Source organism: Lactuca virosa, chromosome 7, assembly GCF_052849685.1.
Source record: "Lactuca virosa cultivar CGN04683 chromosome 7, Lactuca_virosa_CGN04683_v6, whole genome shotgun sequence".
NCBI classification, from domain to species: Eukaryota; Viridiplantae; Streptophyta; class Magnoliopsida; order Asterales; family Asteraceae; genus Lactuca; species Lactuca virosa.
The window spans coordinates 1,452,554-1,478,021 of NC_136432.1; the positions used below are offsets into that span (position 1 = coordinate 1,452,554).

At 33.8% G+C, this 25,468-nt stretch overlaps 1 protein-coding gene across 1 annotated transcript; it reads right to left on the reverse strand.

Moving 5' to 3' along the window:
- Positions 1-15,741: 15,741 nt before the first annotated feature.
- On the reverse strand, positions 15,742-18,133 carry LOC145125509 (cytochrome P450 78A9-like). Its single transcript, XM_079060961.1, has 2 exons — positions 17,211-18,133; positions 15,742-16,745 (listed from the first exon to the last, which is right to left on the reverse strand). Exons 1-2 carry the CDS (start codon positions 18,120-18,122, stop codon positions 16,089-16,091), a joined length of 1,569 nt encoding a protein of 522 aa, XP_078917087.1. The 5' UTR covers positions 18,123-18,133; the 3' UTR covers positions 15,742-16,088.
- Positions 18,134-25,468: the final 7,335 nt, after the last annotated feature.

Consider the following 25,468-nt stretch of genomic DNA (forward strand, 5'->3'; position numbering starts at 1 on the left):
AGATATGAATGGTAAGAGATGAGTAAAAGAGAGAAGTAAGATCTGTATTCAATCAGAACATGAGAGCTCTATATATAGAGTCTCGAAGATTACAAGAAAATAAACAAAGTCTAAATCTGTCTTAAATGGTCATGCAAGACACACTGGATAAAAAAATGTAAAGTGAAAAGATAACAGATAAAACTAAGTCTATGTTTTGATGAAGACAAATGCGGATGCGATATGAGAGTGCGGTTGAGAAGCTGAATGCAGATCAGGAGAAGACTTCGGATTGACTAAGTTTAAGAGGGTCACTTTCTTGCTTCAACAATTTCCCCCCTAAGTGACCTCTTCAACTTTTCTTTCATCTATCGAGCTTTAGAAATCGGATGAGAAACCACCAGAACTTCCTAACTTCTCCGAGCCAAACAATTCTCCTAGTGATTTCAAACTTTACTTCAGCAGTAGTGTGTTTTGATTTCTGGACTGCGGTTTGAATGATCTCTAGCTGCTTCCGGGTCATGCGATGCATGGCAGTCATCGGAATAAAGAATTTTGTTTCACTATCTGTACAACAAGTATATAATCACATAAAATCACATAATTCACATAATATTCCAGTAATTCATCTTTATTACTTTAAAATAGGTTACAATGGTTGACCTAGACTATTACACCATCATACTAATGTTTAGCCTAGAAACACGGACGTTACAGATTATACAATCATATATGCTTAAAAATAAAAACAAACATATTTTTACAACTAAAAAAAGAATTAATATTAAAAATTAGCTCACATACCATAAGGTATGCTGCTGGTCCATAAGAGAAAGGTGATTCTTTCTCTGGGTTGTAAACCTTCTTCGTCCTTACCAAACAATCGACAATGAAATCACACCAGTCAATTCTACTTAAATCAGTATCTCTTCTGATTAAATACAATGGATTCAGATTACATTTAACCATGCATGTAGACTCACAGAATGTATTAATAAAAAGAACCCAAAAATTGATTCTATAGTTATCATTCGATGCACTAGTTCGAACAAATTCATTCTTTAGCTGTTTCAATCTCAATTTATCAATATTTCCATACTGTTTCTTCCACACAAACATACAACTCTCTTCATTATTCTCGGAAATGTAATGCATGTTTGAAAATAATGAGCCACCAGATGGTAATCCTAACATCTCATGAACAGATTTACTATCAACACTAACTTGACAATTCTCAAACTCCACTTTCAAAGTTTCAAAGTTAAAATGATCAAGAACATAATAAACAATCTTTAACGGTACATCAATCATCTTCATCTGTAACAAACTCCCAAATCCCATAGCCCTAACACACGCCTTATGTTCTCTTCTTAAACCTTGAATAACACCCAAAAATGACCCGGGTGAGCATCTATTCTTCAATGAAGGAAATTCTTTTATAACAACTTTTTTCTCTTTCTTCACAACTTTAACTTCTCTCTTTGGTTTCTTTGAAGATCCAGGACGACTCTGAAAATCAGAATCATTTTCATCAGATAGTTCACGTTTCATACTTACAGTTTTGACCTTCTCTAAAACTAATTTCTTTCCTTTAACGCTCAGGTTCACTTTTGGTTGTTCAATAACTGTTTTTTGGATTTCTTTGATCGTGCTTGCACCACCTCCTTGCCTTTTCTTTTTTGGAAGATGATCGTGTCTGCCTTCAGCTCTCTATTGATACATTCTTTGTAAAATTACATTTTTAACTACAACTTTTATTAGAAAAATATTGTTAGTAAAAAAGAAAACATAATACATATAGTCAGTTACAAATGAAGAAACATAATCACTTATGATTGCAAAAACATACCTTTATCATTTTTAACCTTGGACTTTTTCTCTAAAACATCTTCACTTTCCTTTTCATAAACAGAAAGATTTACTACAAAAAAATTAACATAAGTACTTATTAATACAGAACAAAAATGCATATGACTAATAAACTATGATTTTAACTCACATAATCACTAATGATTATAAAAACATACATTTGTCACTAATATTTACTAATGATTATAAACAAACGTATGAAATCATTTATGATTAGAACTAGAAATAAACATATAACTAATGGTTATGTTCAATTTATTGAAAAAATCACAAAATCAATTATGATTACAACACATACATTTGACATTTCTTTTCTTTGAAATTTTCTTTGAATCAGTTATGATTACAACACACACAAAATCAGTTATGATTACAACACATACCTTTAACATTTCTTTTCTTTGAAATTTTCTCTTTAACTTCGCCAGAAAGATCTTCATATTCACGTTTGATACATAACAATACAAAATCACAAAATATGATAATCAATTATGAATAAAAAAATAATAGAAGAAAATGCGACAAAAACATTACATAAACCTTTTTGAACATCGATTTTTTGAACTGTATCTTTGAAAATAACACCACTTCTACCGCCTTCAAGATTTTTTTGATTTTTTAACTTTTTTCGAACATAGTTTATTTTGAAATCCTTATCTGTGAAAATATAGAAAAACTACTTAGATCAAAAACCACCACAAACAAATATAATAAAAAAAATGATCGGTAAACGAAAAAATCATCAAAATCAAGTAAAAATGTTGAAAAAACTATTGAATCAAAACAAAAATCATCATTATCAACATAAAACTACAATTAACTAATTAAAACAAACATGCATTATGAATAAAATGTGACTTCGTTTAGATTTTCTCATGAAGACATTTACTGAATTTTCAAACTTAATTTGCACAACTAACAAACGAAAACTATGGCTTAATGAGATTAAAAAAGAAAAAGGGTTTTCGTGAGAGTTTCTAAGTTATATTTTGATCGAGAAAGAAAATAAGAGTATAAGCAGTGACAGTATCGTATTCTCTGCAAAACTGATATGATTCTTTGTAAAATTACAATACTAACCCTAAAATTGTTACTAACGGCATTAATTTGAATAGTTAACTATGTATTTACAATTATGTCACCGTTGGATTTTACAAATAAAGATCATAAAATCAAAAGGTTATCCACATATCTCACAATCTCTAATTTTTTATTAATTTCAAGGGAACCAACATCTCTCTCTCTCTCTCTCTCTCTCTCTCTCTCTCTCTATATATATATATATATATATATATATATATATATATATATATATTAATTTTAAGGGAACTAACATCTATATATATATATATATATATATATATATATATATATATATATATATATATATATATATATATAAACAAGATCGGGTGAAAACTCATTTTAAAGTGAGGACTCGTGATGACACCTTAAAAAAATTGAAAAAAAATCTTAAAAAAAATACAAATCATAAAATCGAGTATAAATCTATGTCCGGGAGAAAAAAATTGAAAAAAAAAATTTAGATCAGTAAAATTGAATCATGGATCATAATAATGCAAAATAAAAAATTAAAATTGAATCATGGATCAATTTTAATAATGCAAAAAAAAAATTCCAATTTTTTTTCTCCCGAACATAGATCTATGCTCGATTTTATGATTTGTATTTTTTGTAGATTTTTTTTTCAATTTTTTTAAAATGTCCTCACGAGTGCTCACTTTAAAATGAGTCCTCACAGGAACCGGACCCTATATATATATATATATATATATATATATATATATATATATATATATATATATATATATATATATATATATATATATATATATATATACCTTAGTAAGCATTTTGCATGTTTTGTTGAATTTTAAGAGGTACAAATCTTTACTACATATTTACAATCATTTTATGCACTAAAAAATATCTGGTCAAACATTTAACAAAGTCAAGAAAGCTCTTATCGACCGCTTTATTGTTTTGACCTGGCTCATTCTCTTATCCCAACGTTTCCCCATATCTCGGTAGTTTTGTTCATTGTTCATATAAATACACAATCATATAGAAGCTCCCCGTCACTTCCTCTTCACATTAATCTGGCATGGGTCTTTATAGAAACCCTAGTCGTCGACCTTTATCTCCTATCTTCCCATTACATGCCACCTCCATCATCTCCACCAGTTCACCATCTATATCGCCCATCGCCCTTTATACACCTTCATCCTCACAATCTCTTACATCTACTACCATCACCGCTTTCACCCAAAACTTTCACCCTAAATACCTAATGCCACACCCTCATCGCCATCACCACATTTACTCACCCTCACCGACAGGAAAAGCCATGAACCACTGATCTCTCGAAGTCTTCAGGTAAAAAAAATTGTTACTATGCTTCAAGATTTAAACCCAAAACTTCCCATTTTTGCTTTTCTCATTCAACTATTGATGATTTTTAGAGGTTTCCGAATTTTTGTTCTTTAAGGCCACATTTTGAAGAAGAAGTAGATCATGTTTGCGCTTCTTTTTTACTTTTCCCTCTCCACCGTATAGATAACCTCAGTTTGGGTAATTTGTTTGCTGAAATTGTTATTTGATTGTGATGAATGGGGCTTTTTAAGGTTTAAAACGCAATCAAGTATTCTAACATTGTTCTTGGTCTTTATCTCAGCTTTATGTTCATGTTCTCTTTATTTTTCTTACCCACCTTCAAAATTGTTCTATCTATTCGTCGAGAACCTAGAAAAAATACAAATATATTGATTAAGGTGGGAGAAGAAGGGTTAGGCCTGTACTCTTTTAGCTACTAAAAAATAAAGACCTGGCATGTGTATATCCAGGGTTACATATATTCTTTATCCAAATTTACATCTTAAATCATTCTTATATCCTATGGCATGTGTATGTGTCTAGGGTTTCGTCTTTCTGAATTTTATAATCAGCTAGCATTTTATTACTTCAATTCTTCTTCAAATGTTACGTGAGATGTTTTTTGAATCATTTTCTCACCCCACTGTCTATTGCATTTGTTTCACCATGTCGATTTCAAGGATTTGGATCTAGATCCATAACCATGGGCATTGATTCAACACCAAGCACCTTCTTTATGATTTTCCTGGCAAGAGTCTTCAACATATCTATTCTCTTGTACAACGTTTTCCCAACTCAAGTTTTGTATGATATTTCTATGGATGTTGGTTTTTAGCAATCCATAGCTGGGAAATATGCAGCTGTCTTAGATAATCATATGGAGTAAAGCAAGATGGTTTTTTTTTCTGAGATCTATAAATATTTTGCTTACCGCTATTTCTTTTCCCTGTCTCCGTCACACATCTAAATCTCTTCTTTTTTTAGCAGGGAACCAAGAATCCTTCCATCTCTGGAAGGATGGTGTCTAAAAAGAGTGTGTACAGTTTTTGGTATTCTATCCTTATCCTCTCAGATCTAAGGTAATAACAAAATTTCTATATATATATATATATATATATATATATATATATATATATATATATATATATATATATATTGTTTTCTTTGAATCCAAAGACGAGACCAAGAGATAAGCATGTACCTATTTTAGCTCTTGCTATTATTTTTCTGATTTTTATTATTCCTATTACTAATGTTTTTAAAATTCTTGAATCTTGATAGGTTATATTATGAACCGAACTACAAAGATAAGAAGAAAACCAGTGCAAAAGTATGATAGCCATTTATAATTTTGGTCAAATGTTTTCTTCTTAAGCTTCGGCTCATCTGATGCCAACAATTTTGTTAAGTGTGTGTGATCTTCTTCTTATGGGTACAACAAAAAAGTGTAGATTTATGTTTTACAACTGTGAGAATGAGCGATTCTTTCTTACTTTTTTTTTGTGGAAACTGCAAACTGTTGGGTTGATTTTGTGTGGGGTTCTCCTTCTTCTTCTTATCCAATGGAGGATGAGCTACCGGAAATTTTCGGTCCAAAATTACATGATCCTGCGATTTTCACCCAAAGATAAATCAAGACCAACAAGTTATCCTAAAGACAGGAAATTTTTCGTGTCAGCTTCATCCCATAGTCCTTTAGGTAATTGCTTCACTTTACTTTTTTTCAATCTAATGTTTTGGGGTTCTTTTGTGTTTTCCAGGTGGTTCAGTAGAGTGCTTTGATATTTTAATGAAATAAGGGTTGAACAACTCATGCTATAAAGGTTTTTCCAGATACATTGTGTAACACCAGTCAAATTAGGTCAAAAATAAATTGATCAATAATCGTAATTGGGATGAACAAAGTGGTAGAGATTGTAACAAGGTTTCCAAAAATATAAAGAACACTGAAATCCGAGTTATAACGAAGAAGTTATGACCAATCGAAGATCCGCGACAAAACCGGCAAAACACTGTTCAGTGTAAAGAGTGAATTTTCGATAAAAGGCTTTTTAGCCTTAACAATATAAATGAAAGTTGTAGAATATGTTAAACCGAGAACTTTCATAAAAAGAACGTAAAAATCTGACTTCGTATGAGGAAGTTATGATTTTTCTAAGTTTCGGTTTAGCAGTAGACAGCTAAAAATTCGAAATATAAATCGATCGATATTTAGCCGACACAACTTAAACAAGAATCGAAGGTCTCGTGAAAAGTAGTACAACGGTAAAAACACAGACGAAAACGGACGTCGGATGAAGAAGTTATGAATTTTTAACGGATTTCCTGTCCCGGTCTGTTAAAAATAATAATATTAAAAATAAATTCAAAACTAGCCGACGAAGTCTAAACGGAAGTCGTAGAGTATAATTTTACCTACGCGTGCATATAAAGAACGCCAAAAACGGAGCTCGTATACGAAAGTTATGATTTTTGCAAGTTTTTGGCACGAAAATCGAGGAATGTTGGAAAACCGGGAAAAATCGCATGGACCCTCTTCGGCCACGTCACCCTCACATGCGAGGCTTCCCCGTGTCCGCTACGTGTCGTTTGCTAATTGGACCGAAGTCTCGCGTGGCACCTTCTGATTGGACCGAAGTTCGGCCCTCTCCTGATCCGACACGCGCCTCGCACCGTGTCTCCTATCTGAGCTTCGCAAACCGCCTCAGACTTCGGCCTCGTGGCTTCATGCGAACCGAACACCTATCCCTCTTCCCTTGCTGCCATGTAGCTGCTGACTCCTCCTTCCCTTCGCCACCTGTACGAGACTTCGGACTATAAATAGGAGGTGCGAGACCCTCTGGTTCTTAACTTTTACACCATTTTTGCTCCTTTTTCACCCCTTTCACTTCCATAACCTCACAAACAACCCCCAAGGCCCCGGTATCGTATCTAAAACCCGAAGCAAGCCCCGAAGCCCCGGAATTCTCGAGAAGCTAACCTCTTTCCAGTCGAAGTGTTGCCTGCGTAAAGCCCGGTTTTTAATCAAAAACTCGCGGTTTCTTCGAGAAAGATCATCTATAGGAACGAAACGCTGCCCAAATCACCACTTATCAAGTGAGTTCATACCCCTATAATATACCTTATTAAATGGTTTTATATGCTTTTTAGGGGGGAAATACAAGTTGAACACAATTTAAATTGTGTTAATAATTGTATGATATAATAATTACACAAAGGATTTCCTTATGCTTTTAAGGATTACCAAATACTTCCAAAATGACTTAAAGCCATGTTAAATCTTTAAAGTCATGTAAACTCGTTTAATACGGTTAAATTCTTTGAAAAAGGTTTTATAAACTATTTCAAATTATAATTGCCAAAATCATGTTTATATATGTATAAATATATAAATAAGATTTGAAGGGCTTAGGACTAATGAATTGTCTTATTTCCTTTTCCTTGTTTGGATGTGGAATTAAGGTGGTGTCTTTTGTCCGAAGGTCGTTTCCTTCTTAATTATATGTATATTATACATATATGAATATAAAAAGTTACTTCATTCGGTATCATTACCTTTGTATCATGCTAAGCAAAAGTGTTCATCCATGAGAAATCATGCTAATCAGATAGAACATATAAATTATAATAGGTATAATTTATTATTTAAAACTAAATATACAAGTATGATTCACATTCCAAGGAAAGTACCAACATTTCATTTACCTATACCAGGATATGTATAATACTTTTAGTATATGGATAATATATTAAAGAAGTAATAATACATCGTACCGGGTTTGCATTAACAAGGGTACAATACAGAGTACCAGGGTTAGCAATCACGAGGTAATAATACATCATACCGGGTTTGCATTAACAAGGGTACAATACAGAGTACTAGGGTTAGCAATCACGGGGTAATAATACATCGTAAATCTCGTTGAAACAATAAATTTGTGAGACTCTTCATGGTGTACTTATCTAAGTACGACCTTAAGTCCTGACTTATTAACCAGAATCTCCTGTAGGGAGGGCGTGAATTTGTGTATAGATCTATATGGGACTGACAATCCCACACCTTCACTGTTCGCTACAGTTTGGCCGGCAGGCCTAGGGTGTCAAATATCATATCGTTTCCGACGCCTGAAGAACGTCGCATCAGGCACATCAGTCATATTAGTATGGTTAATAGAACTCACATGGATAAAACAACGAGTAAATTACTAAGTAATATACTTCTCTTAAAACAGTAAGAAAAGATAATTACATCCTGACCAAATATACCTTCTGTTAGTTTTTACTTATAGTAAAAACTACGTATCATGAAATCAAGTATGGCAAATATACTTGTACTTTTGGTTTTGGAACATTTAAAACCACAAAGCAGTATTATGGATAATATAATATTTTCCAGGATTAATACTAATGTTTTACTGTAGAACGGATATAACTAAGAATACTTTTACAAATGAAACGGTTTATGGGATTAAACTACTTTTACAAAAGAAACGGTTTATGGGATTAAACTACTTTTACAAATGAAACGGTTTATGGGATTAAACCACTTTTACAAATGAAACGGTTTATGGGATTAAACTACGTTTACAAATGAAACGGTTTATGGGATTAAACTACGTTAACATAAAGGACCTTCAGTGGTTAATTCTATAATTCCTTAGTCTTTACATCAGAGTTATACATAAATAATTTCCGATTAACAGTGAAATGTGTGACTTCCGCCTTACTTCCTGTTCCTTGTTTGGTTGTGGGCTTAGGGCAGATACACCCATTTAACTGTCCATTCCATATTAGGTTATATATAATTAGTATAAACTAAGTAATTGCAGAGGGAACTATTGAGGTTATCAGTTTATCACCTCAGGAAATATAGGATTTTCTGGAGGAACCAGTGAACTTTTCGAAGAACTAAGAGTATACTTATAGAATTAAAATACTTATGAACTCACCAACTTAAATGCTGATCTACTCTTTCAAAATAACTTGTATTCTCAGGAATCCAGTAGACATGTACACTCCTGAAGCTTTTGAGAAGACTACCTAGTACCGTACTGCGACTCATGTCTTCTACTGTACCTACTTTGGTGTTTGAATATGTAATGTTTAAACACTTATGTAAAACTTATACTTATTAATGCAATGGTTGTTTGTACTTTGATTACTATATTGCATGTGTTGTGATACTTACATGAAGTCCTCCGCCCCCGAACGTTTCAGCCGTTCTGGTTTGGGGGTGTGACACATTGTGATCTTCAAATGACTCTAGATATTACAAATCTTAATTGGAACTCAAATATAGATGCCTTTTGCTAGGAAACGTTTTATTGATCCCTATCATTTTCTCTGTAACAGGACCTATAGATGAACCATGATCCATGGAGATTCCTCTAAATTAAATTAGACCGGGTCCTTTTAGTTTTTGAATTGTGAATGCTTATTTTAAATAGGTTCTTTATTTTGAAATGTTTTTGTGCTTTTAACATATAGACTTAATAGTTCGATTTAAGAAGCTTTAATTATCTTTTTTTTCTTTTTCTTTAGCAGAAGATTGTTGCTAACAAGCTGCCAGAAACAAACAAGAGCTAGGTGTTAATGAGGCAGAAGTAACATCTGTCTGATTAGCTTAGACTGAGATTTTAGAACTTTTGGATGACAAGGGTATAATTGTCCAAAATGGGAAGGATGGACACTAGAACAGGAGGTTAATGTCGCCTTTTAGAAATTTGATAATTGTTTAATCCTAAAACGTAACAAAACATATGTTTGTTTTGTTAAGTATTTTATTTTTCAATGCTTTACCCATGCATTGATAAATCAGATCACACTGGAACTACATTCATTGGGTTTTATTCTAAGTTTTTTTAGTTTTTTTTAATTTTTTTTGCATTGATACACTCGGTTGCTCGCTGATCACTCTATCTGCAATATATGCAATGTACACAACTGGTTTTTGCTTCCTATTTTTCTTTGAAGGTTTGCGATTCCAAAGTTTGATGTCATAATTGGTTGCTTAGTGAAACTCTATTTTTGCTCCTAGATGCTAATCAACTATATATTATTGTTTGTATAAATCCGTTGTAGTTTTGTTTCGGACATTTATGTCCCTGCTATTATTTATGATTGCTCTAGCAATGGCAAAAGTACATTGTTATTTTTGACTGGTTCGGATAAATGCTTTGCTGTTTTTACAAGTTGACCGATAGAACCAAAAAGAACCAGGTTAGGTTATAGAACCGAAAAAGTCAGGTTCTTTTGGTAAAAAAAATGTATCTATAGACTGTTTGGTATTATTTTTCAACTTATCGTTGTCTTGGTAAAAAAACAAAACAAAATATGTATTCTGGTATCCTAGAGAATGCAATAAAAGCATATTGCTTAGATGATTTGGCTCTGTAAACCACTGAATTCAATTCTAAACATTTTTTTTATGTTTTCATCTTATGCTTATATAATATTTGTTTCATTTGTTTGTGGTTTAACGGGGCTGTTTAGAAATGCCATTAAACAAATCAAAGGTTTTAGGGATATTGACCAAAAGACAACTATAAGATTTCAAATCATATGTTAACAAAATATCGAATAAAAAAATGATTAAGACCAACCGAATAGACCAAACTTTAATTGGCATCGGGGTTTTGCACAAAACCATTAAAACTAAACCCTAATCATTGAAACAAAACTATTTGGTGAAATGAAACAATTTGTTGAAATGAAATAATAACCTGAAAAAAAAAACTATTCATTTAGTGTTGTGTAGGCTTCACATAACATGCGAAAGCAAAACCATATATCCCCGGTTAAGAAAATCTAGAAACCGCAACATCTATTTTAAAAATGATTTGTTTAATTCGGATCTACCTTGGTGAAAGTAAAACTAATTGCTGAAAATAAAATTTTTTTGAAAAATTAAAAACTAGACCATCTATAAGAAAAATTAGAAACCTCAAAGTCTATTGATAAACCGAATCATATTTTGCAAAAAGAAACTAATCGTTGAGAATAAACTATTTTTCGAGAGAAAAATTATCCACCGTCTACTTAAAGCAAAACTAAATGCAGGAAAGAAGCCATTCCCGAAAGAGTCTACCAGTGATTTTTTTTATAAACTTGTAATTTGATGATTTGCCGAAAACTGACTAATATCATTGAGCGGGTCAGCTCAAATGAAAACATGAACATCAAAATCAATTAAAGTGAAACTAAAACGATAGAACTGAAACAGATCCCAAAATACCTAAATTTGAACAAAAAAACTAACAAAAAAGACCAGTAAAACTGAAATCGACCCCAAAATACCTAAATTTGCCACTATTCTACTGGGAGTTGAAGACGATGAGAAGACAAGAAAGAAACGAGATAAATTTGGACAAGAAAGACCCCAACTTCAGTTTCTATGTTTATAAGTTCAAATTTTGTTTGAAAATTATTTATATATTCTTTTATAATAACAAGATGACTGAGTTAATGTGTTATTTGTCTGGGTAAATTAATACGTTATACTTTTTTAATTGTATGGTTTGCTTTTTTACAATTCACATAAATTGGAAGATGAAAATATAAAATTCTTGCAGTTCTATAATCAAATGTATCAATATTATGGAAGATTTGAAGTCATTGTTCAATACGTAAATTGCTGTATCTGTATAAAAGTAAAGATTGTACTCTTAAATTTTAATAATAACTGCGTTGAAAGTTGTTTACTCTTTATATTTGTCTTTGAATTTGTGGTCAAATATCTTTTGAATGTGTAGATTTATCATCGTGTTTAAATTTATTGGTGGTTTGATAGTGTTTTAAACAAAAAAATGTGTATTTATTTCATCTTTTAACAATCATAAAAGTATGAAATTGTGTAAAAATGGTTCATGTGAAAAGTGTGATTGATTTTTATTGAAATAAATCAACACAGTCGCAACAATATGAAAAAAAATAAAAAGTTAAGATGTCAAGAACAAGAGATCACATACGTCATTTTAAAAAAATCAATTATTTCCAATCCATGTAAATTAATTAAAATATATAATTTATTAAAAACGCTCCATGACTTATATTAATAATGAAAAGAAATATCACTATATTTTTAAATGATAATAATGACTTATATTAATAATGAAAAGAAATATCACTATATTTTTAAATGATAATAACAAAATAGAATAGATTGCATTAATATATAAACAAAAATTATATTATTAAAGGGTTGTATAATAAAGATAAAAAATGTGTAGATCTGATTATATATAAATACGTTTTTATTTAGTATATCTATTCATTTAATAGTCCTCATGAACATGAGATATCTTATTATTTTCCTTTTATAATCTTGATTTATGGAACACGGGTTAGTTTCCAAATTACATGTTATCATCCTCTGAAGCAAATTAGATTTCATTGTTAGTAGTTTACCTTTTTATTACTTTCTTGTCAAAGTTGGGTGTCGAATTATACATGATTCCAAATAGAAATAATTACCGAAAGAAATTATTCGCACCCGTCGCTTGGCACGGGTAAACAACTAGTATATATATATATATATATATATATATATATATATATATATATATATATATATATATATATATATATATATATATATAACTTGATTACTTAACAAACAGATGGAGACGACCCATTTGGTTTGCTTAATCAAACTTTTATATATATATATATATATATATATATATATATATATATATATATATATATAGGCTTAGGTTATTTTGTTTTTACTAACTATTGTGTGTCAGAATGCACAGATCTGGACCACCGGATGAAATAGAATCAAAGGTTATGATCTGAGGGTCTATGATATTAGAATATGATAACATGTACCATATAATCACACTAATTTCAGCATAAGGGCAGTTTAGTCAATTAACCTATATTAAAAAAGGAAATTTTCGGATTTTTAGGGATAATTAATTCTTTTATTTTAAAAAATATGAATATTTTAAATTAATTCAAATTTAAAAATCCGATTTTATTCTGTCAGAATGATAAAATGTCAACCATAAACTAGTAAATATATTTTCCGATTTTATTCTGTCAGAATGATAGAATGCCAACCATGAACTAGTAAATATATTTTCGATTTTATTCTGTCAGAATGACAGAATGTCAATCATAAACTACTAAATACATTCAGAAAGAATACACAAAATCGATTCTTGAGCTAATAATATACCAAATAATTACATTGTATGATTGTGATTCATTGGATAATAACAACATTCTGAATAAATAACAAGTGTAATTCCTAAAAAATAACAACATTCTTAATTACATTGTATGAGTGTGATCATTCTTTAATTCATTCTTCAAGCTTTTCCCATCAGGTCTTCAAGTCATTCTTCAAGCCATTTCTTTGTAGTGATACACTTGTAACAACCGCACATTAAACATATAAACAATTAACTACAATTCTATCAGAATACATCAATAAATATTCTTACAGAATAAACTATTCTTGCATAATGGTTTTGAATATTCTACCAGAATCGCTATTTTACACATGTTTATTGTTTTTTACATTCTAAATCCAAACTGAATGACATTCATACTAACATGAAAACAAGCCTTGAGCAAGCTATATTTACAGACTTCAAAAACATATTACAGCCTTATTCTCCAATGAAGAAAGAAAAACACCCCTACATGGCGTGTTTATTAACAGGCTATTCACAAATATCATACAAATCAATCATATGCTACTCCATTCATAGCATTCTATGTAGAAAAAGAATCAATGAATAATAACAAAGACTTACATGTGCATCAGTAAAAGATATGTCAACATTTTCCCATTGTCGGATGCAATCGTGGGTTTACTTCAAGTTTTCTCTGCTCCTTTCACAAAAAGGTATAAAAGTCTGCATATTTCTCCAATTCAGGCTTTTACTGAGTCAACTTTCTTTTTGTTCAGATTTACTCATGCCTCACAGCTCGCGATAATGCTGCTTTGTAAAGGCCTCATATTCACATGCTTTGAATAATGCTTCAAGAATGGAACCCCTTATAGAGTGCACTCATTGTCACTCTCATTCGTTGATGACTTTTCACAAACACTTTAAAGGCAGAATTTTGAAGACCAGATTCTGAAGGTATACCTACAATATACAAGATCAGCAACAAAAATAAGTTGACAAACATTTTATTATAAAAGATTTGGAATCGGGTTAACTTTATTTGGGAAATTACATCAAGCCTAACATGTTTAAGTTAATTATTGAGTACAAGATAAAGATGCAAGAAAAATTGAACCTGAGAATTAATAGAAACTTGAAAAGCAATTGAAAATCAAATTGTTCAACTGATGTAGTGAATAGAATGTCGGCTACGAAGGAGATAAGAATCAAACCTCATCCTGATTGGTGTTTAATTTGTTTTACATTATTCGGTTATACCCCTGTCTTCAAATTGAACCCCTTCCTCTTCAAGATTCGTGTTGAAGTTATCTCTAATCAATCATCCATCGGTGTTCAAACTGAAACGAAAATCTGGAAGATGAAGGCTGATTGAAATGGTTTAGATCGATGACAGCGGACGGAAATGATGGTTGTGACGGTCCGATCACACGCACAATAAAGAAGTGGAGGTTTTTCTCGTTGGATGCGACACCATCATCGTCGGTGAAGGGGCGATATATATCCTTCCCTCCTCTCTTCTTTGATCCTCGGAGGTTTGACCCTTCGGAGTGTCAAATAAGGGAGTGATAGTCGGCTGGTAGAGGAGCGGCAGTGAAGTTGCCGGTTGAGGTGAGGCGACAGATTTTTGAGGCCGATCGTTTAAATATAAAGAGGGGAGAAGATTAGGTTTTAGAAAGTTAATGAATTACCATAATTAAATATGCAAATATTACTATAATACCCTTACATGATTTATTTAATGATTTATTATTTTCTCAATTCTCATTGGTGCATACATACACACAATAGTTGCTGTAAACATTTGAACCTACCTCTCTCTCTCTCTCTATATATATATATATATATATATATATATATATATATATATATATATATATATATATATATATATATATATATATATATATATATAGGTTCAGGTTCATTTGAGACCATTCTAATTTTGTGAGACCGTAAGACCAAATCTAAAAATAATTTTAAAATGCAAAATAAATGGAAAAATCCAAAAATTCTTTTTTTAAATATTATTTTCGGAACTAGAATTAACTAAAAAAAATAAAAAAAATAAAAAAAAATCCCGTTTTTTTTGAAAAATACGTGAAATATTCTAATAGAATATTACACTGACATATTCTAAAAAATAATTTTAAAATGCAAAATAAATGGAAAAATCTAAAAATTCTTTTTTTAAATATTATTTTCGGAACTTGAATTAACTAAAAAAAATAAAATAAAATAAAATAAAATAAAATAAAATAAAAAATCCAATTTTTTTGAAAAATACGTGAAATATTCTAATAGAATATTATACTGTACATATTCTAAAAAATAATTTTAAAATGCAAAATAAATAGAAAACTCCAAAAATTCTTTTTTTAAATATTATTTTCGGAACTTGAATTAACTAAAAAAAATAAAAAAAAATAAAAAAAATAAAAAAATAAAAAAATACGTCTCACGGTCTCACAAAATTAGGTCGTCTCACATGAACCTAACCCTATATATATATATATATATATATATATATATATATATATATATATATATATATATATATTATAACACTCATTGAATTCGACATGCTATATACATACACTTATAATCTCAATTTACAAAAACTAGAAATTCTTATTAAACATAACGATCGATAATAATAGCCACCGAGTCAAGTCTTTTTTTTTTTTTTAATTGTGTATTTTCTTAACGTCTGGAGGAAGCAGCAGGGATAGGTCTACTGGGACTCGGTCGCAAGGTGAGTGTAAGCGGGTTCGCCATTTCACAAGAAAGCTTCAATACCTCTGACAAGTCAACGTTGTATCCATCACATTCACTCCTCCCAAACTCAAACTCCTGCAACAGGGAAGCCACCCAAAAGGTAACCGTCGTCATCCCAAGACTCTTCCCCGGACAACTTCGCCTACCCGATCCAAACGGCGCCAGCCTTAAATCAGATCCCATCACCGACGTATTCATCAATCCTTCCGCCTCAATTATAAACCTTTCTGGTCGAAACTGTAAGGGCTCTTTCCAGATTTGTGGGTCCCGGCAGATGGCCCACATGTTAACCATAGCCGTAGTCCCTGCTGCTACGTCATGACCGTCGATGGTGGTGTCCTTGATGGCTAGACGAGCCCACGAAAGAAGTGGGCCTGGTGGGTGTAGCCTCAGAACTTCTTTCACCACCGCCTGAAGATACACCAAATGGGTGACGTCAGATTCGGTCACCACACGTGACCTCCCGACGACCCTCCGAAGCTCGTCTTGGAGCTTTGATTGAACATCCAGATGAAGCACCAACCTTGCGAGGATCCATTCCATCAGCACTGCTACCGTGTCGGTGCCTCTGAATATCATTTCCTGTCGTTCGTACGTCAATAATCGATCAAGTAGATTATATATTAATTAATATATATATATATATATATATATATATATATATATTAATATACATGTGGTGTGCGTATTTTTGTAATTAATTATTCGACAAACCTCACCCTAAAAGGGTTTTATTATAGTCTCAAAATATTACTATTTATATCATTAAATTTCTAAATATAGTCTAGTGAAAAATGGAATAGGTCAAAGACTGCCGCCATAACTGGATAGTAGAGTTTTGGAGTGTAATTATTTTATTTTCTTTTTCTTTTTTCAAAAAGGTTTTCTTTGTATTTTCCTCCGTTGAATAGAAATCTAATGATTTCGTGTGTATATATATATATATATATATATATATATATATATATATATATATATATATATATATATATATATATATATTGTGTGTGTTTCTTCGTTCGTAAGCAAATAAGGTCAGCTGCTTACCCAGAGTACCGCGATCATATCCGATTCAGATAATATATCGGATCCTTCAAGTGATAACAAGACGTCGGTGAAGTCACCGTTGAGTGGAACCAGTTGACCTCGGTGTTCGTCAATGATCTGTTTGACAAACCGGTTTACTTTGGGAACGAGTTTGGAGCACCTGGAACGAATCCCTTGCAAATCAAAATCAGCCAACCATGGAAGGTGATCTGTCCAGTTGAGCATACCCAAAAGCTCATATCCTTCATCCACAAGCTCTCTCATCTCCACGGACTCGACATCATTTGAATCCAGTCGGTATCGTCTTCCAAACACAGAGCACATCATGTTACTGAGAGAAGCTCGCTTGAGCAATTCGCGAACACATACAGAGTTCGGTCCTCTTTGCTGCTGTTTATGATGAAACATCTCCACCATCTGATAACAAATCACCATCCTCTGCTCTTCAGAGACTTTGATTTGTTTCGGACAAAAGAGATGCGTGGCTGCAATCCTTCGTAACGTCCGCCAGTAAACGCCATAAGGCGCGAACCCAATGCCTCGGTTGAACATCAAGCTGTACGCAGACTCCTTGATAGGACGGTCGGCAAAAGCAGGGCTGTTAAGGATATCCTTGGCGACGTCAGGGTTGCAAGTGACGATCACACGCGTTTCGCCCAAGCTAAAGGCCATTAAGCGGTTGGCACGGCAGGACTGTGCAGCGGTGGCGATCTTACGGTGAGCGAGGCCAGACATGAGGTGCATGCTGCCAATGAAAGGGAAGCCTCTGGGACCGGGGATGGTAGATTTGTGTTTGGACCATTGGAAGAATAAGTTAATGAAACAGGCAAGAGCAAAAATGAAGAAAAAATTGATGGTAGTGCATTTAGAGGAGAGGGCAAAAAGCCATAGAGTGTCGATGTTGGTTGTCATTTGATTGGGTTGTTTGTTGCAGGGGGGGTTGTGGAATGAGTATGGTATTTATAGGAAACCAGCGGTAACCGCCCGATAGGGTCTTGGTTGATTCCTTTTTGGTCAAAGGTCAATTCACTACTAAACTAAACCATAAACATGGGTTTTTTCTGAACGTTTATATACTTCATAAAAAAATCAGAAACTTCTAATATGGTTAATAATAAAATTGATGATTTGGCCGATGTATGTCATGTTTATCAACGTGGTATTAACAAAATATCAATATAGACCTTTTTAATTAATATGTTTAGTTGTTATTATTTATACAATAAAAGATCTTTGGCTTATGAACATTAATTTGCATAAGCCGGTTTGGGGTATGGAGCTGCGGCTTATGCTTTTTGCGTTGTCATCGTCTCATCTTTGCTATCCTCCAATCTATTTGTTCCATCTATTGTAATCGATTGAAGCCTCCATATTCCCAATGCGTTTCCTCCGGATGCTCCAATATTCATACACACTCTTTCCTTTAGAAGACCAACTACCTTCTTGCTCAATAGCACCGAAGCAACTCTACTCCAACACCTCCACCTTCATCCCCAAATACTTGCCGACTTCCTTTCTTTTTTGTCTATTTTTTTTACTAAATCCTTTGTCATCACCAATGCCTCGAATTTTCGTCGTTTGATTTATAAGGGCGATTTTTAAAGGTTCGGATGGATGAAACTTGAAGATACAGTTTCCATAAAGCTTTTGATATCTTGTCGCCATTGCCATCGCAAGAAGTGTTGTGGTTACATTTGATTAGGTCATCATCTTCTTTTGTATTGCTATACAACGTTCAAATCTTTTTGATTTGCGGGTTTTTGTTGTAGAGTTGCCAACCCATGGGCTTGATGGGATTCTAGCGTTTTCTTGCTATATAAAAGCACTTAAGCCCTAGGGCTTGTTCATTCTTTATGATAGGTTTTCTAGGTTACAATAATAATAATAATCAAACATGATTTGTACATCGGAATTTTCAAATAAAAAATTATGGGCACATGCAACCTAGAAATCTATGACATTTCTCATAATAGCAACATACTTTGAAAAACCTAAATTAATCTATGTAAATAAAAAATCACATGGAAAGAAACACATGCTTTTTGCTATAATCGAATATAGCAACAAAATCTCTTGAGTTCTACAAATGCTCCATGGAAAGCTAACATCCAATAGTATAAATGTCTCTAACGTTTCACACCCAAAACCCTAGTACATAAGAAAAACAAAATGAGAGGTTGGAAGAAGAGAACTTCGTTCTCCACCTTCTACGTATGATGTACCACGAAATTTAGATGCCCAAATGTTCTATTTATAGTTTAGATAACTTGCAGATAAATTAAGATTTGAACAATTAAATATTAGATTTAATCCACAGTTCAAATCCTTTCCCTTATCAGCAACCAAGAGGCTTCCAGAAACCCTAGAAAGTCATCCATAATCGTCCATACTCATGCATGGTTCTAGAATTGCTTCTATTGTTCAATTATTGAGTAATTACAATTCACCCATTGCACATTTAATTAATTCCAAGTAATCCCAAATTAATTCCAGATTAATTTTGATTAATAGTTAATTATTCAAACCATTTCTAATTAATTCAAAATTAACTATTTACCATGTCTCATTAATATCTTAATCATATAATATATTAAAAAAAATCATTTTAGCTCTCTCTTAATATCAATTCTAGCTATTTCTAGTTGTTAGGGCAACCCAAAAGAACTTTACATTTATTCACTAAGATTATGTCAATTTAGTTAATACGTTAGACACCTTAATCCAACAGTCTCCGATTTAGATTAGTCATCAACTACAATTGCAAGTATATACTTTGAATACCCAGTAAAGAATACTTTCCACAGCCATTGTCGAACTCTAATAAAATCAAATGTTGGCCATAAAATAAGTGACCAGCTATTCATTCGTTCTATAATATATTGTATGGACATGCGACATGGATACAAATAAATCTCATGGTCCAAGATTATTAATGGTGTATGGGGTTAGCCCACACACAATAGTCGTTCGACACAAAAATAGTTATTTACCTGTCTTGCAAAAGTCATGCCAAAAGGAAGAGTAGAAAGGAAAACTAGAAAGTAAGACTAGAAAAGAAGGATAGAAGGACAGTCGGATAGAATATGGAATATCTTCCAAAGATCATGTCCAACTAAGAAGATCCGGCAAAGGACATAATATCCTATTATTATATTAATAGTTCAACACAATAGCGCATATAATATTAGATGATGTCTACCCTTCGTTGCATATAAATAGCAGCTCTGCACAAACAATCCAGGTAAGTGTTCTTGACTGACTTTAACCTTACTCTTTTATGGAGACATCCCTGCCTCTGCACAGTTGGCTCCATCCCGCTAGGTGGAGTCAACTATCGTTATACTAGAGATTTACTTGATCATTGGAGCTTGCTCCCGGGGCATAGTCCATGGGGCAAGTTCAACGGTCATGTTTCTTGCCGCTACTTAGGTTTTATAGTCGGAATCCAACAATGACGCACACCCAACGGACATATGATCTAGAGCAACGCCCGAAGAACCGACCACGAGACCGATGTAGCAGCAATTATGTTTCTTGATTTCTGACTTATACCAACTGACTTCAGACTACTAATTGAACACGTCAATTTAGTCCGGCGTCGGTCAAGTACTTCAGATTTCGGAAACAAATCATCGAGGGGCCCAAAGATACCGCTTTTCCTATTAAGGAAAAAGGAATGAATAAACTTTTTCTATATAATCATACCTTTTACTTATCATGTCATACATGAAATCACACTTTATGACATCCAGTTACATATGAGTTAATGCAAACCAATGTATAACAGACTTGCAAACTATGACTTATATATCTCTGTTTGAAGAATATAATATATTATTGTTAATGGGGTATGGGCTTAAACCCACATAGCACCAGGCCAGCCAGTGCACCTGGCCCGATAAAATAGCCACAAATGCAGGAACGATATCGAGCACGTAGGAAGGGAATCACCCTACTCCCGTACACACCCTACAAATTATCCCCAGGAAAGACGGAAAAGGCAAAGAATATTTTAACAAAAATAAGCTTTACCCTTACAACCTAAGGACCAATGCAAAACCCAAAAGAAGGAACCATGAACCAGTCCACGCCTCGACTATAAAGCAAGGTCCCATCCAACCCAAAGCAGGTAAGCCCTAACTGTTCGCAGTTCTATCAAATCCAACATTCATGCCCCAAATATGACTTTTAACATAGGCATCAGAGAGCAATATCAGGGTTCCACCCTCGGTATGGCTTTCTAACCCAGAATTGTCAACTTCATGTAACGTGTTGCTGGGAGTGCTCATTGGAAGAAGCTCATACACAAGTAGCCACACACACATCAGGGAAACCATGTAGCAACATTGGCACCCTTTGTATATAACAATGCAAGGAAAAAAAACAATATGTCTAACTACTGACACACCTTTTATTCCCATCAATGTGATACCGGCCTTCACACCAACACCATCAAGAACTCCAACCATTGAATAACAACAATGCAATATACTTCCTACCCAACCATTTTTGCATAATGACAAAGAAGCTAATAAGAGAACAACATGGAGCGAAAAAACAGCCAGGCAAACAACATCCGTCACAATAGAGATAGGTAGCGGGTTGAGCACAACAGGATGAAATACATGTAGAGGACCTACTAGACCTACTACAAAAAATGATAACCTTGCAATGCAAACATTACCGCCTTTTTTACAACAACACCTTACAAACACCCTAGCAACCTACCAAAACACGCAGCGGTACATACCATTGCCAACACCATTCCCATACGTGCATTATCAAGCTTACTGTCTGCCTCAACATCAACCTATCAAAATCACGTAGTAGGAAAAATGGTCAAAGTCGTTATCTTCGTTTCAGGATAAATAAAAATGAAGGCATTCATAAGAAACCAAGAATATATATTTTTTTCTTCTTAAATAATGTAGCTCGGTCAATCGACTACATCTTTCTAAAGGTCGAAGTTCAAAACTCCAACCTAGGCTATCTACTTAGCCCAATTATATCTTTATTCTTCTTAAATAATGTAGCTCAGTCAGCCGACTACATTTTTCTAAAGGTCGAACTACAAAACTCCGATCTAGGCAACCTACTTAGCCCAAGAACATCTTTATTCTTCTTAAATAATGTAGTTCGGTCATCCGACTACATATTTCTAAAGGTCGAAGTTCAAAACTCCGACCTAGGCCACCTACTTAGCCCACTAATGTCTTTATTTTTCTTAAATAATGTAGCTCGGTCAGCCGACTGCATCACTCTAAAGGTCGAAGTTCGAAACTTCAACCTAGGCTACATGCTTAGCCCAAGAATATCTTTCTTCTTCTTAAATAATGTAGCTCGTTCAGCTGACTACATCTTTCTAAAGGTTGAATTTCAAAACTCCAACCTAAGTTACCTGATTACCAAAGAATATCCTTATTCTTCTTAAATAATGTAACTCGATCAGCCACTACATCTTTCTAGAGGTCGAAGTCCAAAACTTTGACGTAAGCTACCCGCTTAGACAAAAAGCTTACATCTTCCAAAAAACAAATAATACATGAAACGCAAGTTACGACAAAAAGGAAAAGGATCACAGTTGACCTCCTTCCAAATTTTTAGTTTCTCCCCAAAAAATACAAGAAGATCAAGCAACCAGTATAGAACCAACCTCGACCTGTATCGCATACCTAGGATATATATGAAGAAAAATATTATCAGGATGGCCACACAAGAAGATCAGTCATACAAATATACGTCTAAAAAACAATCAATTTTCTACCACAAGGATTAGCACAAGGGACAAATCATCATAAGACAACATTGCAACGAAACACAAAGCATCCAAATCCAGAGTCATAAAACCCAACATTAGATGTAATATAAATGGACATAACCAAATTTTATGATTCATGGAAACAAGAGGAATTATAACAAAGCAACATCACCCCACCATTTAAGACCCACTAGCACCCTCACCACCACCATCGATTGTAGACGCCCTGCTGTTAGGTAGGCCTACCAATGCATGTAACTAATCAATATTCGTCAAAGGAAAATCAAATTCAGCCAATTAATCACAAAAAAAATAAATTAGAGATTGCTTCCTCCATCGTTTGCACACGAGTAGGATCATATAGCGGAATATCAGTTTCACTCAATCCCAAGTTATGCTCTACATTCATCATCTCACAACCAGTTCTCCTGCCAAAATCAAGACAAACAGTTTGAAGATCACGATTAGCCTAAACAAAGGATTACTCAGCAATGAGTTTATCCACCAACTTCAAGATCCCACGCTATAGCACGTAAGACCTATCCCCATCGGCTTGGTGTAACCTTCTCTCCAGTCCAACTACACTTGCCTGTAAATCTGTGTTTCGGAGAGAAGAGTCATTCAAGTTACCTTTTAAATTTTGTACGCCATGCTCCGACATAGCTATCTTGTCCACCGAACCAACTTTTTCCAATTCAAGGGATGTCACCGTAGCCTTTAGCGTCGAAACCTCATCCTGATAATGTAACTCCTCGTTCCTGGTATGTATTTAACTTATAATTTATTCCATTTTATAGAGAAACTCGACGAGTTGGGAGCCCCAAACTCATCGAGTAGAGATCATAAGAGCCGCATATTTTAAGTAACCTACTCGACGAGTTGGGAGGCCTCAACTCGACGAGTAGGCTGGCATATATGAAACCCTAATTTCCGGGGTTTGCACCCTATTTAAACACCTTAACCCCAAGGTGTTGGCCTCATTTCCAGCCTCCACTGTCCAAAACCCTAATCTCGAAACCCTAATGCTATTGTGAGTGTTTGTGAGCCATTTCAAGTGTTTTAGTGTGTGTATTGAATCCATTGGAAGAAGGAAAAGCTTGGGGACTCAAGCAGGAGTTTATAGATCCAGAATCATTGCCTCATCCACGACATTTTGCTGGTATAAAGCTTGAACCTTGCCTTGTAGTTTTTTAGATCTCTTTTAGGGTTATTTTGCTTGGTTTTGGTCCAAAGGATATGATTCTTGGGATTTGGACGTCCCAAGTGAAGAACACTTCAGATCTAAGGTCTTGAGGGATTTTCATGGCATAAAGGTGCCAACTTTATGACCATGCAAGTCCCATGCAACCTCTAGACCATCATTTTGGTCTTTTGAAGCTTCTAATGGCCATGCATGAGGATTAAGTTTAAGACTTTACATGATCATTTAGTCCCTAGAGTCCAGATCTATGACCTCATGGTCTATCTTGTAGTTTTGGTTGGCTTTGGATCAAGACATAGGCCTTTTTGGGTTAGGGTTAGAGCTTATTTCTTCTAGAGTGGGTTTTAATGGGTAAATTTGGAAACTTTACCCTCCCAGATGTATTTTCGGCCCAGATATGGAATATGGGACCTGGATTTGAAGAATAATGGCTGAATGGATTAGGAAAGGTTATCAGACTGAAGAACTCGATGAGTTCATAGAGGAACTTGACGAGTTGAATGGAAGTGTCTCGATTCTGTTAATAAGGAAGAACTCGACAAGTTCATGGAAGAACTTGATGAGTTGGATCGCGAAATCACAATTCTGTGATTCATAGAAACTCGGAGAGTTGAAGGGTAACTCGACGAGTTGAGTCAACTCATAGCGTTGAATTCGACTTTGACTTTGACCTTGACTTTGATTATGACTATAGTTGACCCTAAGGGGTTATGAGTATGAATTGGTATCTAAGGGGTCGTTCTGTTTAGGGGTTTGAGTAGAGCTGATTCCGGAGCATAGACGTTTCAGCTAGCATCCGACTTTTGAGGTGAGTTTTCCTCCTGTAGGAACGGGTCGAAGGCACCAATGTCGGCCCGTATGTATGATTGTATGTTCTGGATTTCGATTCGATGTCGGGCGGTGTCCGATGAATGTTTATATGCTTTCTGGACTACGGTTCGATGGCGGGCGATGCCCGAGGAATGTTTGTATGCTTGATGTCTTCATGATTCTTTCATGTGTCTGTGTTTATATGTTTTCTGGACTAAGGTTCGATGTCGGGCGGTGCCCGATGAATGTTTATATACTTTCCGAATTTCGGTTCGATGTCGGGCGGTGCCCTAGGAATGTTTATATACTTATGTTATGTGATTATTCTATGTGTATTTGTTGATATGTCCATATGTATACCGAGCTTTGCTCGATGTCGGAGGGGGCCCGATGAAGGGGCGGGGCCCACTATATGTTTATGTGTGATTATGTGTATGGTATGTGGTAGTTTGGGGAAGCTCACTAAGTTTTGTGCTTATGGTTTTCAGT

Excerpts from the sequence above, each read along its gene's own strand:
- LOC145125509 (XM_079060961.1), bottom strand. The coding sequence starts at position 18,122 with ATGACAACCAACATCGACACTCTATGGCTTTTTGCCCTCTCCTCTAAA. Across the intron at positions 16,746-17,210 it reads ATATGATCGCGGTACTCTGG|GAAATGATATTCAGAGGCAC; the intron begins GTAAGCAGCTGA and ends TACGAACGACAG.